The following is an 11397-nucleotide window of genomic DNA, read 5'->3' as shown; positions in this document are numbered from 1 at the left end:
TTATAGGGCAACAATATGAACGAATCAGGCAACCCAAATATTGGGTAGAAGATGAAATTTTTAATTAGATCTTGGATGTGCAGTAACACAAAATGACTTCAATAGACGATAAGGGTGATTGAGCATTCAGCATTATTGCTGGCCGGCGCCTTTTAAAAAAAAAAAGTTATTCGGGCTCTAGAAATTAAATCGCCTTGATTTCAGTGAACCTTATCAGCAAAAAAATGCATGCAGAAATTTCTAAAGCAACCAAGGACAGTCCCCATGAAACCGTATGGAGCCTTGTCCGGGTTTGCTTTATAGTCTACACGGCTCGCTGATTGTGTTATTCATGCACCCAAAATAAAGTGGTTATGGCTAAGGCGAATTCTGCTTTAGCCTTAAACTGCATGCAGAAATCTCCAAAGTAACTAAGGGCAACTCCGATGATATAATACGGAGTTTTGTCCGGGTGTGCTTTGTAGCCTACATGGCTCACTAATTATGAACTGCAAAAACCCTAAATCTAAAAAGAAAGATTTATAATACAACTTCGTGCAGGCTACATCTCCGTCCCAATCAGTCTTCTTCCCACGATTTGCCTGCACATGCAAGAACCGTAATTATAAGCAACATCAATGTTAGGTTATTGTATTCCTAAATACCCTAGGAACATTGGAACACAGAACTACTATTCAGTTAGATTCATAGCATAGTCCTAATATCAGGTTTCAAACATCATATTTATAGCCCTGATACAATTTAGGCTACATGTAGCAGTTCCCTAGACGCAAATGCTACCTTCAACCAATTGCTAAATTAGTATCGCATTGTAAACGGCGGTTGTCAAATTCCAACATAGAGATAAGCAATGTGTACCTAGCATCACGGCTTTATCCCGACTCTTCTAAGCATCTCAAAGGAGATGATATTTTTTAGCTCAGATCTATCACCTTCATCTTCGGCCATCCCATTAAGCACCTTTAGTTGTTTTGCTGTTCTGGCTCTAGAAAGAGCCACGTATAACTGTCCGTGTGAAAAACATGGCTTTGGTAGAAAAACTCCAACGCGTTGCAGTGTTTGCCCCTGAGCTTTGTTTATTGTCATCGCAAAACTAAGTTTAATTGGAAATTGTCTCCTCTGGAAATTAATGGGGAATTTCGAGCTTTTAGATGGTTTTAGAGTGATTCTTGGAAGAAAAACTCGCTCCCCAGTGTAAAAACCAGTAGAAATTTCACATTCAATCATGTTCGGGAAAAAACTCTTGCAAATAAGGCGTGTCCCATTACACAGGCCTGCTGCAGGGTCGATGTTCCTTAATAAGATGGCGGGGGAATTTTTTTTAACCACCAACTCGTGTGGAGTCATTCCAGGAGGGCAAAGTGTATTCAGAAACTCAGCAGGATAGACGTTTGAGCAATCATCGACAACACTGTCAAAGCTCTTATAACAATAGCTATCTCCAGGAAACTTTTCTATCAACAATTTGTTGACAGCATCAACATCAGAATTTCTTGGCGTCAGTATTGCCCTGTCATTGAAAATGTCTGGGCTGAACGAAACCTGGTTCACCTCAGGGAAAACAGCATCAACAAGTACCTGGAGTGGACAAGGATCACATGTTGACTGTAAGATCAGTTCGGGGGGTAACTTCACATATCCGTCTTCTGTGGTTTGCAAGTCCCCGTTTCCAAGCTTCAGTAGAAAGTCAAAGAACTCCGGGTCTGCACGCGCTCGAATGTTTTCTGTGAGATGAAACTTTTGAAGGCTTGGCCAGATTTCAGAACTAACTATGCTAGCATCTACGGCCTCTTGTTGAGTACGACGTGGCAAAACAGATAGCACCTGCCGGAAATCGCCACCGAAAACCACTATTTTCCCCCCAAACAAAACTGGACTACTACATACATCCTGGAGCAGCAAATTAACAGCCTGAATGTTCTCTTTTTTAGCCATTGAGGCCTCATCCCAAATTATGAGTGAAGCTTCTCTTAATAAGCAAGCTAGGCTGCCCTGTTTTGGAACATCACAGGTTAATGACTCATCAGTATCCAATGGTATTTTGAATCTGGAATGAACAGTCCTTCCAGTCGGAAAATTGGACGCTGCAATCCCTGATGTTGCGGTTGGCAAACATATCTTTCCCATTGAACGAACCTTTGCATACAACGCACCGTATAAGAAAGTTTTCCCAGTCCCACCCGGGCCGTCAATGAAAAAGGCTCCTGGCCTCCCATTCTTCACATGTTCCATTATTGCTTTATACGCAGCTCGCTGGCCTACATTTAATTCTTTCCTAGATGCTAGTTGTGCAAGAGGCACAGGAGCATTAAGAGCGTCAGTAATATCCCGGGTGCCTTGCACTACTGCATCTTCTTCAAAATGTAAGTGTGCGAGGCCGAAGTCCGCAAATGTCTTACCCATGCCTTCCAAATACTGCTCTACTTTTGTAGCTGTCATCAGCAAGATCTTGTGCCCGTCATCACCATACCGTTTTTTGAAGTCTTCTGAGAGCGCTGGTGATACGTGCATTTTATATAGTTTTTTTAGGCCTTTTTATGCACGTATTTCTATGCTATTATCGTAGTTTTATGCTACGAAATGCCCCGAATATGTTACTTTGGTTTATTCTGTCTTATTTGCAGGAATGGACCAGAAAGTAGTGAAATCGAGTCTTTTATTGTCCTTTTTGCATGCATTTGGAGGAAGAGTGAATTTGGAGCGGAAATATAGCTGTCTTGGGATGCGTGAAGCCATTTCGGGAGCTAAAAAGACAAGTCAAAGCTGAACTAGCGAGATTATGAGCTGCTGAAGTTAGTTTTCACTCGATCGAGTACTTTACTGGTCGATCGAGTGCTTCTGCTAGGAATAATAAGTCGGTCGAGTACTTTTCTTAGTCGATCGAACAGTTGCTATTTGTGGTTTACTCGATCGAGTGACACTTTTAGTCGATCGAGTAGTTTGAGCCAGGATTTGCTCGATCGAGTAGTTTAAAACCACTCGATCGAGTGGATTCTCTTACGGGCTTGGGCTTTTTGTTTTATTTCAGCATTAGGTTTAATAAACTCGCCTTTCCTATAAATAGGAAGACGATAGAACAGTTTAGGGGACTTCTTCCACACAGCGCACGTTACTTTTCCTCTGTTACTGTTTCTGCTACTTTGTTCATTCCTAATTTCCGGATTTATTTCTGTAACTTTTCTTTTCCTTCACTCTCTTTAATTTATGTTTATTACTCTTTTCCTTGTTCTTGCTTATTTAATCATGTCTAGCTAATTTATTTGCTAGGATTAGGGAAGTTAATGAATGGATGTTAACTGCTGATTAGGTTTATAGATTTGTCGTTGTTGTTTTAGTCTATGTTGTTAATCGCTGCCTTAACTGTATCCTGCTAGTTGATTCGAAGCAATTAGCCTTTTAATTTTGGTAAACCTTGACCTGGACCGAAAGGTTGGAAGGGGTGAGACCTGCAGTGAACAATAGGATGCTTTAGTGAGGGTGAAAGTTAAGCTAATAGCATTTTAGGGCGAATTGAGACTGAAAGGAGATATTCGTTGCCCCTTAGACCGACACATCGACTGATCTGTGACCTTAACTGCGATTAACTGACGTTCATTGATGACCCGAAATCCTAGTTCCCTCTTCCTTACTGTTAATTTCTCTTATTCCCTTTCCTCTAGCTTAATTCTATTAGTTTAGTCAACACATTTTAAAACCCCCATTAGTGACATTAGACAGACCGAATTTGACAAGTAGATAGTGATCGCCTCCTTGTGGAGATCGACCCTACTTACCGCTGACTTCTGTTAGTAGTATCTAGGTATTTATTTTTGGTACATAACGACCGTATCAAATTTTGGTGCCGTTGCCGGGGAGGCAACTATTTATTTATTTGTTTAATTCTGTCTGTTTTTAGCCTCAAGGGATTTTTCCCTTGAGGCCGTTCTAATCTTTTTCTTTAGTGCTGTTTTGATAGGCCCTACAGGTCCTACCTAGACAGTTCTAGGTGAAAGATTGTCAAAGGGAAGGCTTGAGTACCTTTGACTTGTCACCTATGTCCCATTATATGGCGCAGCAGGTGATTTACTGCGGGAGATGTGGTGCTGCTGAGCACAATGCAGCCTTTTGCATGGTAGAAAATGACGAGGTCCTCGAGTTCAGGCTTTGGGGACGAGCTAGCCATTCCTCTGTAGTTGTGCCGCCGGATCTACCCTATCAACGAGGCTACCAAGAGCCTCTGTTTGTCTGGCCACCGCAACAACAAATTCTTCCTGATATACGGAAAGAAGAGATTGTGGAGCTGAAATCTTTGCTGGAGACACTTGCATCCAAAAAGCAAGAGTGTGATAGACGTATGGAAGCTCAACTCATTGAGCTAGAGTCTGAAATTGCTCAGTTAGCAGCTGAGTCGGATAGTAGGCAACCAGAAGAGGTATACTTTGCCGAGAGCGGTTTTTCCCGTGAAGAAACCGTGTTGCCCAATGCTGAGGATGATTTTTATGACTCGGATTACGAAGTTCTATCATATTTCAATGCCTTACACGAGGATTTTAGCACTGTACAGGAAGAATCACTCGATCGAGTGACTTATATTAGTCGATCGAGTGAATTTCCAGAAAAACCGTTCGATCGAGTAGTTCAAAGCACTCGATCGAGTGAAAATCAGGAAGAAAGTTCTCGATCGAATGACAATTCTACTCGATCGAGTAGTCTGGCCAGCGAGAGCATTGATTCGTCATGTGGGTTTGTTCTAGATGACGATTTTGATGATAATAATGGATACGGTGAATCTCCCCTATTCAAAGCCGAGTTGGATTCACTTGAGGCTGCGATTTACGGGGTGAAATCCACTGAGGAGGGTGACGAGGAAGCAGCTGAGTCGGTAATTGCTCCTAGCACGGAAGAGGTAATAAATTTCTTTATCTATGATTCCATCGTTGAGAGCAACCAACCCGAGGTAGTAAACGATAATTCTATTATTGTTTGTTTGAACAGTACAATGCCTCATTTTACTCATGCTTCGTATTTCAATAATATACCCTCTCCCAGATGGTTAATTAATTTAACTGTCTTTCACCGTACTTGTCATCTTGAAATTGTTAATCTGAAACGGGGCCCTAATTTATTGATGATTGCTCCTGGGCTCCTTTATTTTGTGGACAAATTTAGGAGCTGTCATAGGAAATTTGTTAGACTTAAACGGTCGTGCATTTTTATTTCCTATTTCTTTATTCCATTATGGTGCTTCTTATACTCTTGTGTAGCACATGCGCAGATGTATGATCTCATGCTAAGAGCTTTGAGCTGTTTTGATTATGATTGATTGGAGCTGCTGTTGAAAAAGAAGGTCGAGCTGGGACCTGACTGAAGCTAGCGCTATCCGGAAGGCAATCCGGAGATTTATTTTTAATTGTTTTTCATTCCAGTTGTAATAAATGGTTTTCATACCATAGACTAGATCAGTTAAGCTTGTTTTGTTAGTTTGCGGGCTGTTTTCATTGTATCTTTGCAGGAACATATTGAGGATCACTCGATCGAGTGCTTTTTGTACTCGATCGAGAACTTTTGCTGTTGTATTTACTCGATCGAGCACTTATTCCTCTCGATCGAGCACCTGCAAAGAGAGAAGTCCTCGATCGACCTAATTTCCTTTCGATCGAGCAGTTTTGGATGCCCATTCACTCGATCGACCACTGTTTCACCTCGATCGAGTGGTTTTGACTTGGATTTTCTTCCTGTGATGCTGATGGAGCTATTTAGCGACCTCCCATGTTCATGGTCGGTTTGGGGAGGTCCCTTTTTCGTGCTATCTTGTAAGCTTTCCGTATTTACTCTCTTCCTCTTTTTAGTTTGCGTTTCCTTTCCATGTTTTGGTACAATGAGGGCATTGTACAGTTTGGTTTGGGGAGGTTATGCATCCATATCTGTGTCTGCATCTTGTTTTTATTGCATTTTTGTTGTCACGTTTAATTTCAGTTTGCATTGTTGTTTATCTTTAATTAAAATTCAAAAATCTCATAAAAATTAGAAAAATTCGGATAAAAATTAGAAAAATTCAAAAAATTCAAAATTTTCACGTTTATTTTAGCATATAGGTTAAGTCGGAACGGTAGATTTCAATGATGAAATTGCACTGCAATTTGTCTTTTTGCTTAAGCCTTGCATTGAACTGTTATCTTTTAGCTTTGTCTTATTGCATATCTACGAGTTAATGTTAAAATTTAGCTGAACGAATAGACTTGACCAGAAATTTTGGCAACCTACTTATAAGTTCTAAGGACTAGAGCTTTATAAACTGGTGTCATTTATGACCAGTTTCATGTAGGATTGTGAGTAGTTACTCCTTGCATAACATGTATCATTAATTTGCACGTATATGAAATTCAATTGCTTTTTGCCTTCATACATTCGGGTTAGTGGTTGGTGTCACATGCAGGGAGGTGCTTACATTTCCCTTTTCTTTCATTTTTACCCATTTAACTCCACATTAGCCAAATTTGCCTGTTGACCCTTAACTACATTCAACATTTAGCCTGCCTTGTCAAGCTAGTTTAGTGTATGTTTATGCGGTATATATTTTATTGTGCCAATTTTGGCTTGTATCTGTTGATTCGGAGTTGGTAATATATGAAGAAAAGGAGGTTGATGAAAAATGACGTGAAAAAGAAAAAAAAATATAGAAAAAAGAAAAAAAAAACGTGAAGAAAAAAAGAAATGAGAAAGAGAAACCGGAAAAAAAAAAAAAGAATTTGAAAAAGAAAGAAAAACAAAAAAAAGAAAAAAAAGATGGTGTTTGATGAGACGGTTTCACTCCTATGCTTTATCTGTATCTTTTGAGGAGTATTTTCAGTTCGGTTTGGTGAGTTTTGTGCCAAATGGAGGGCATATGCGCTTATTTTATAATTGAGTTGGAAATGGATGTTGCCATATGGTTTTGTTTAGGTACTAGCTTGATCACCTATACCTCCACATTCCCATAACATGTTTTGCCTTTTCTTACCCATTGCCTCACTTTACCATATTTTTGTAAGCCCTCGGCTGTGACGGACATTGTTTGGTTGGAATGTATGTACGGTAGCTAGAATTGTCTATCATATTAGTTGCATGCATGTTTATGTGGGTCGTAGTCTAGGTGAGCGACTATTTTTCTTTCTCTCTTACATATATATTTTCACCCTTTGCTTCATGAGAGAAGAGTGACCCGTGAGAGTCCATTATTAAAGGTCTTGCAAGGTCGACGGTTCAGCTTTATTATAAACATCTTACAACTCGTTTGCATTTGACTGTTTGGTATAAGTGTTAGTTTGCTTGCATTAAATTGGTTTAAGTGGGCATTTGTAGCTAGCTCCGAGTTATCTTTTCCGTTCCACTAGTTTGCATTTAGTTTACTCGAGGACGAGTAAAGGTTTGGTTTGGGGAGATTTGATACGTGCATTTTATATAGTCTTTTTAGGCCTTTTTATGCACGTATTTCTATGCTATTATCGTAGTTTTATGCTACGAAATGCCCCGAATATGTTACTTTGGTTTATTCTGTCTTATTTGCAGGAATGGACCAGAAAGTAGTGAAATCGAGTCTTTTATCGTCCGTTTTGCATGCATTTGGAGGAAGAGTGAATTTGGAGCGGAAATATAGCTGTCTTGGGATGCGTGAAGCCATTTCAGGAGCTAAAAAGACAAGTCAAAGCTGAACTAGCGAGATTATGAGCTGCTGAAGTTAGTTTTCACTCGATCGAGTACTTTACTGGTCGATCGAGTGCTTCTGCTAGGAATAATAAGTCGGTCGAGTACTTTTCTTAGTCGATCGAACAGTTGCTATTTGTGGTTTACTCGATCGAGTGACACTTTTAGTCGATCGAGTAGTTTGAGCCAGGATTTGCTCGATCGAGTAGTTTAAAACCACTCGATCGAGTGGATTCTCTTACGGGCTTGGGCTTTTTGTTTTATTTCAGCATTAGGTTTAATAAACTCGCCTTTCCTATAAATAGGAAGACGATAGAACAGTTTAGGGGACTTCTTCCACACATCGCACGTTACTTTTCCTCTGTTACTGTTTCTGCTACTTTGTTCATTCCTAATTTCCGGATTTATTTCTGTAACTTTTCTTTTCCTTCACTCTCTTTAATTTATGTTTATTACTCTTTTCCTTGTTCTTGCTTATTTAATCATGTCTAGCTAATTTCTTTGCTAGGATTAGAGAAGTTAATGAATGGATGTTAACTGCTGATTAGGTTTCTAGATTTGTCGTTGTTGTTTTAGTCTATGTTGTTAATCGCTGCCTTAACTGTATCCTGCTAGTTGATTCGAAGCAATTAGCCTTTTAATTTTGGTAAACCTTGACCTGGACCGAAAGGTTGGAAGGGGTGAGACCTGCAGTGAACAATAGGATGCTTTAGTGAGGGCGAAAGTTAAGCTAATAGCATTTTAGGGCGAATTGAGACTGAAAGGAGATATTCGTTGCCCCTTAGACCGACACATCGACTGATCTGTGACCTTAACTGCGATTAACTGACGTTCATTGATGACCCGAAATCCTAGTTCCCTCTTCCTTACTGTTAATTTCTCTTATTCCCTTTCCTCTAGCTTAATTCTATTAGTTTAGTCAACACATTTTAAAACCCCCATTAGTGACATTAGACAGACCGAATTTGACAAGTAGATAGTGACCGCCTCCCTGTGGAGATCGACCCTACTTACCGCTGACTTCTGTTAGTAGTAGCTAGGTATTTATTTTTGGTACATAACGACCGTATCAGCTGGAAAATATTTGTCCCAAAAATTCTGGGGGTTGTTTGGGGAGCTGAATATCAGGATTGTTGCGAATAGCCGTCGGAGAGCATGTGGCATTTCTACCTGAACGGCCTCATCCATGCAACTTTCCCCCACATTATCCTCCTCGAGTATTCCTCTTCTAAGAGCGGCTTCCTGAAACGATGCAGAAACGACGTCGTCAACCGTCAACAAGTCTTCGAACGATTTTGGCCCTCTGGCATGTGCGAGCAATACCCTAAGGTAGTAACGCTCCCCTTCTCCGGGAGCAGCATGTGCAACTCTTCCAATAGAAATTCCACGTTCCCTTGCTCTCCAGCCCGTTCGGTTTCCATCCCAAACAAAATGTTCTGGGAATTCACTATACAGGTACTTTGGTCCGTCGTCGTTTTCAGAGTTTGCGCGGAAAAATTCAGTCAACATAGTCTTTGTTCTGTGCTCATCAGCAACTATATCTTCTAACGATTCATGATTGGCAAACCTGATGAGCTGACTATTAGGCAAATGCACATGCAGTGGCTGAACAGGTGGGTACGTGTCAAAAAGATGAAATCCAAATATTCTCCAAGCCGCTTCTGGGGGAGAAACCCACCTACCAGCCTGGTACCTCTCTATCTCATCAACGAACGTAGCTGGTCCTTCACCCGCAACATTGAATGAGATGCGATCATGACCTTTGTACACGTACTTGTAAAGATACTTCACTGCTTTGATGGTAGTACACACTTCCATATTCATGTGGCAGTCAAACATTGCAAGAAGGTAAGGGTTATAAGGAATGACTGATCGATTGTCCATTTGAACCTTGCGCACAAGAACAGTTTCGCCGGTGTCCCTTCTTCTATACAATGGGTAACAGTCTTTGCCACTTGTTGTGTAGTCTTGGAACTTCCTTGGGTACCCAGATTTGCAGTACCTCTTCCTGTCTTTGGTTTTCATGCATGCACAGTCTGGAAAGTCGTCCCCGCACGGTCCATGCATCATATGCTTAATAACAGCTGCCCTCAAATGTGCGTTATCTTGCGAAGGAATTTCCGCACACACATATTTTTCAAAGCTTTCTGGATTTGTAATCTTATAATCTTTTTTGAGAATAATCAGAAAATGTGCATGAGGCAGGCCGCGTTTTTGGAACTCTACAACATGTATTATGGCTGCCACTTCCCCAAAAACCTTTTTTTCCATTATTTCCTTGCGCAATGCCGTTAATTTGGCATTGAATATCCTTGCTACCAAATCTGGTCTATTGTGTGCCAGCTCACAGGGTGCCAACTCTGATTTTATCTCAGACCAGTTAGGATTACAGGTCATGGTTAAGAATAAATCAGGCTTGCCATATTTCTGCACAAGGGCCATCGCATTCAAATACCTACGGCGCATATACCGCGGCCCACCGAGAAAAGAAGGCGGAAGAATGATTCTCTTCCCAACATTTGACGCACTATTTTCGCCAAGCTCCAATGTGTCAAGAATGCCCTGGTAGAGGTCTGCTCGAATCGCATCTTGGTTCAATCGAAAAAAGTCAAGTCTTGTGTTCTCAATTTTCACATACATATCAACAATGAATTGCTGGAATAGCCTTCCGCCTCTAAGTAAGAAGTTACCAGGCCGAATTTGATATTTATAAGCATAGTACTCTCGGCATGATATGCGCTTGTCAGCCTTTGTGTGCCTCCTAGCAGCGTCTGTACAACATTGGACAAGTATTATGACCAATACAAACATTGTGGACAGTGATTAGAAGAAGACAGTGCATCATATAATTGTTAATGCCTATGTCCATATTTAACATTTGCACTCATTATACTTTTCTAGAAAAAAATCTAACAGAGGCGTCTTTGATGATGATGTTTACTAAGGTTGCTTTTGATAAATTGCAGTCAAAATATGCTGCAGCACAAACTTATATATTAAATATGGCTATAGGTACTATATTAGACCAGGAAGCAGCACAGCTTCTACACCTAGTTATGCACATCATGAGACATTGACTTAGTAGTTACTTGGGCGTACATGAAATACCAATCCGCTGATATTTAACAAGCATCGTTCTAAAAACACTAAACTAATATGCTTTCCTCCCCCAGTAAACAAAGTAACCAATTCAATCCAAGACCCAAATAATAAGACACGATTTTCACCAGGAAGTAAATAATTAAACCTTGTCTATATGTCTTTGATGATGATGTTTACTAAGGTTGACAACAAATAACATAAAGCAACACCTTTAGTTTAGCCACTTACTTTGAACCTCAGCTGCAATCAATATATTGGGTTCTTCATCCATCGCCGCTGAAATTGGAAACTGAACATCTTCAAATGTGCCCGCAGTAGTAGCCGACACCTTCTTAAGCCCCTGTCGCCACCCGCTTTCTCCCCTCGGTAATAGCAATGGATATTGCAGCGGATCATAACAGCCATAGTAATGTTTAATTCTATGTGTGTGGTCAGCTTTTCCATATGCAACTATGTGTGGTCCTTCATTTCCTTCATATGATGTACTGTCTACCCACACTGCAGCCACCTCATCAGAGGTAGGTGCATTGTAAACACGCTGGTCTTGTCCTGGGTTAGAGTTGATCACAATCCGTGTATCCTGGGTGACCTCGACTTCCCGAAGAGACCTAAAGAACCTACCGTAGGGGTTTG

At 40.6% G+C, this 11397-nt stretch overlaps 1 protein-coding gene across 1 annotated transcript; it reads right to left on the bottom strand.

The window, feature by feature from the left end:
* Positions 1 to 864: 864 nt before the first annotated feature.
* LOC141638327 (uncharacterized) lies at positions 865 to 2511 on the bottom strand. The gene has a single exon (XM_074447731.1). The coding sequence runs from the start codon at positions 2509 to 2511 to the stop codon at positions 865 to 867; it is 1647 nt and encodes a 548-aa protein (XP_074303832.1).
* Positions 2512 to 11397: the final 8886 nt, after the last annotated feature.

Source organism: Silene latifolia, unplaced genomic scaffold, assembly GCF_048544455.1.
Source record: "Silene latifolia isolate original U9 population unplaced genomic scaffold, ASM4854445v1 scaffold_20.1, whole genome shotgun sequence".
NCBI lineage: Eukaryota > Viridiplantae > Streptophyta > Magnoliopsida > Caryophyllales > Caryophyllaceae > Silene > Silene latifolia.
The sequence above is the reverse complement of the archived record's forward strand: the minus strand, read 5'-3'. Positions and strand labels throughout refer to the sequence as shown.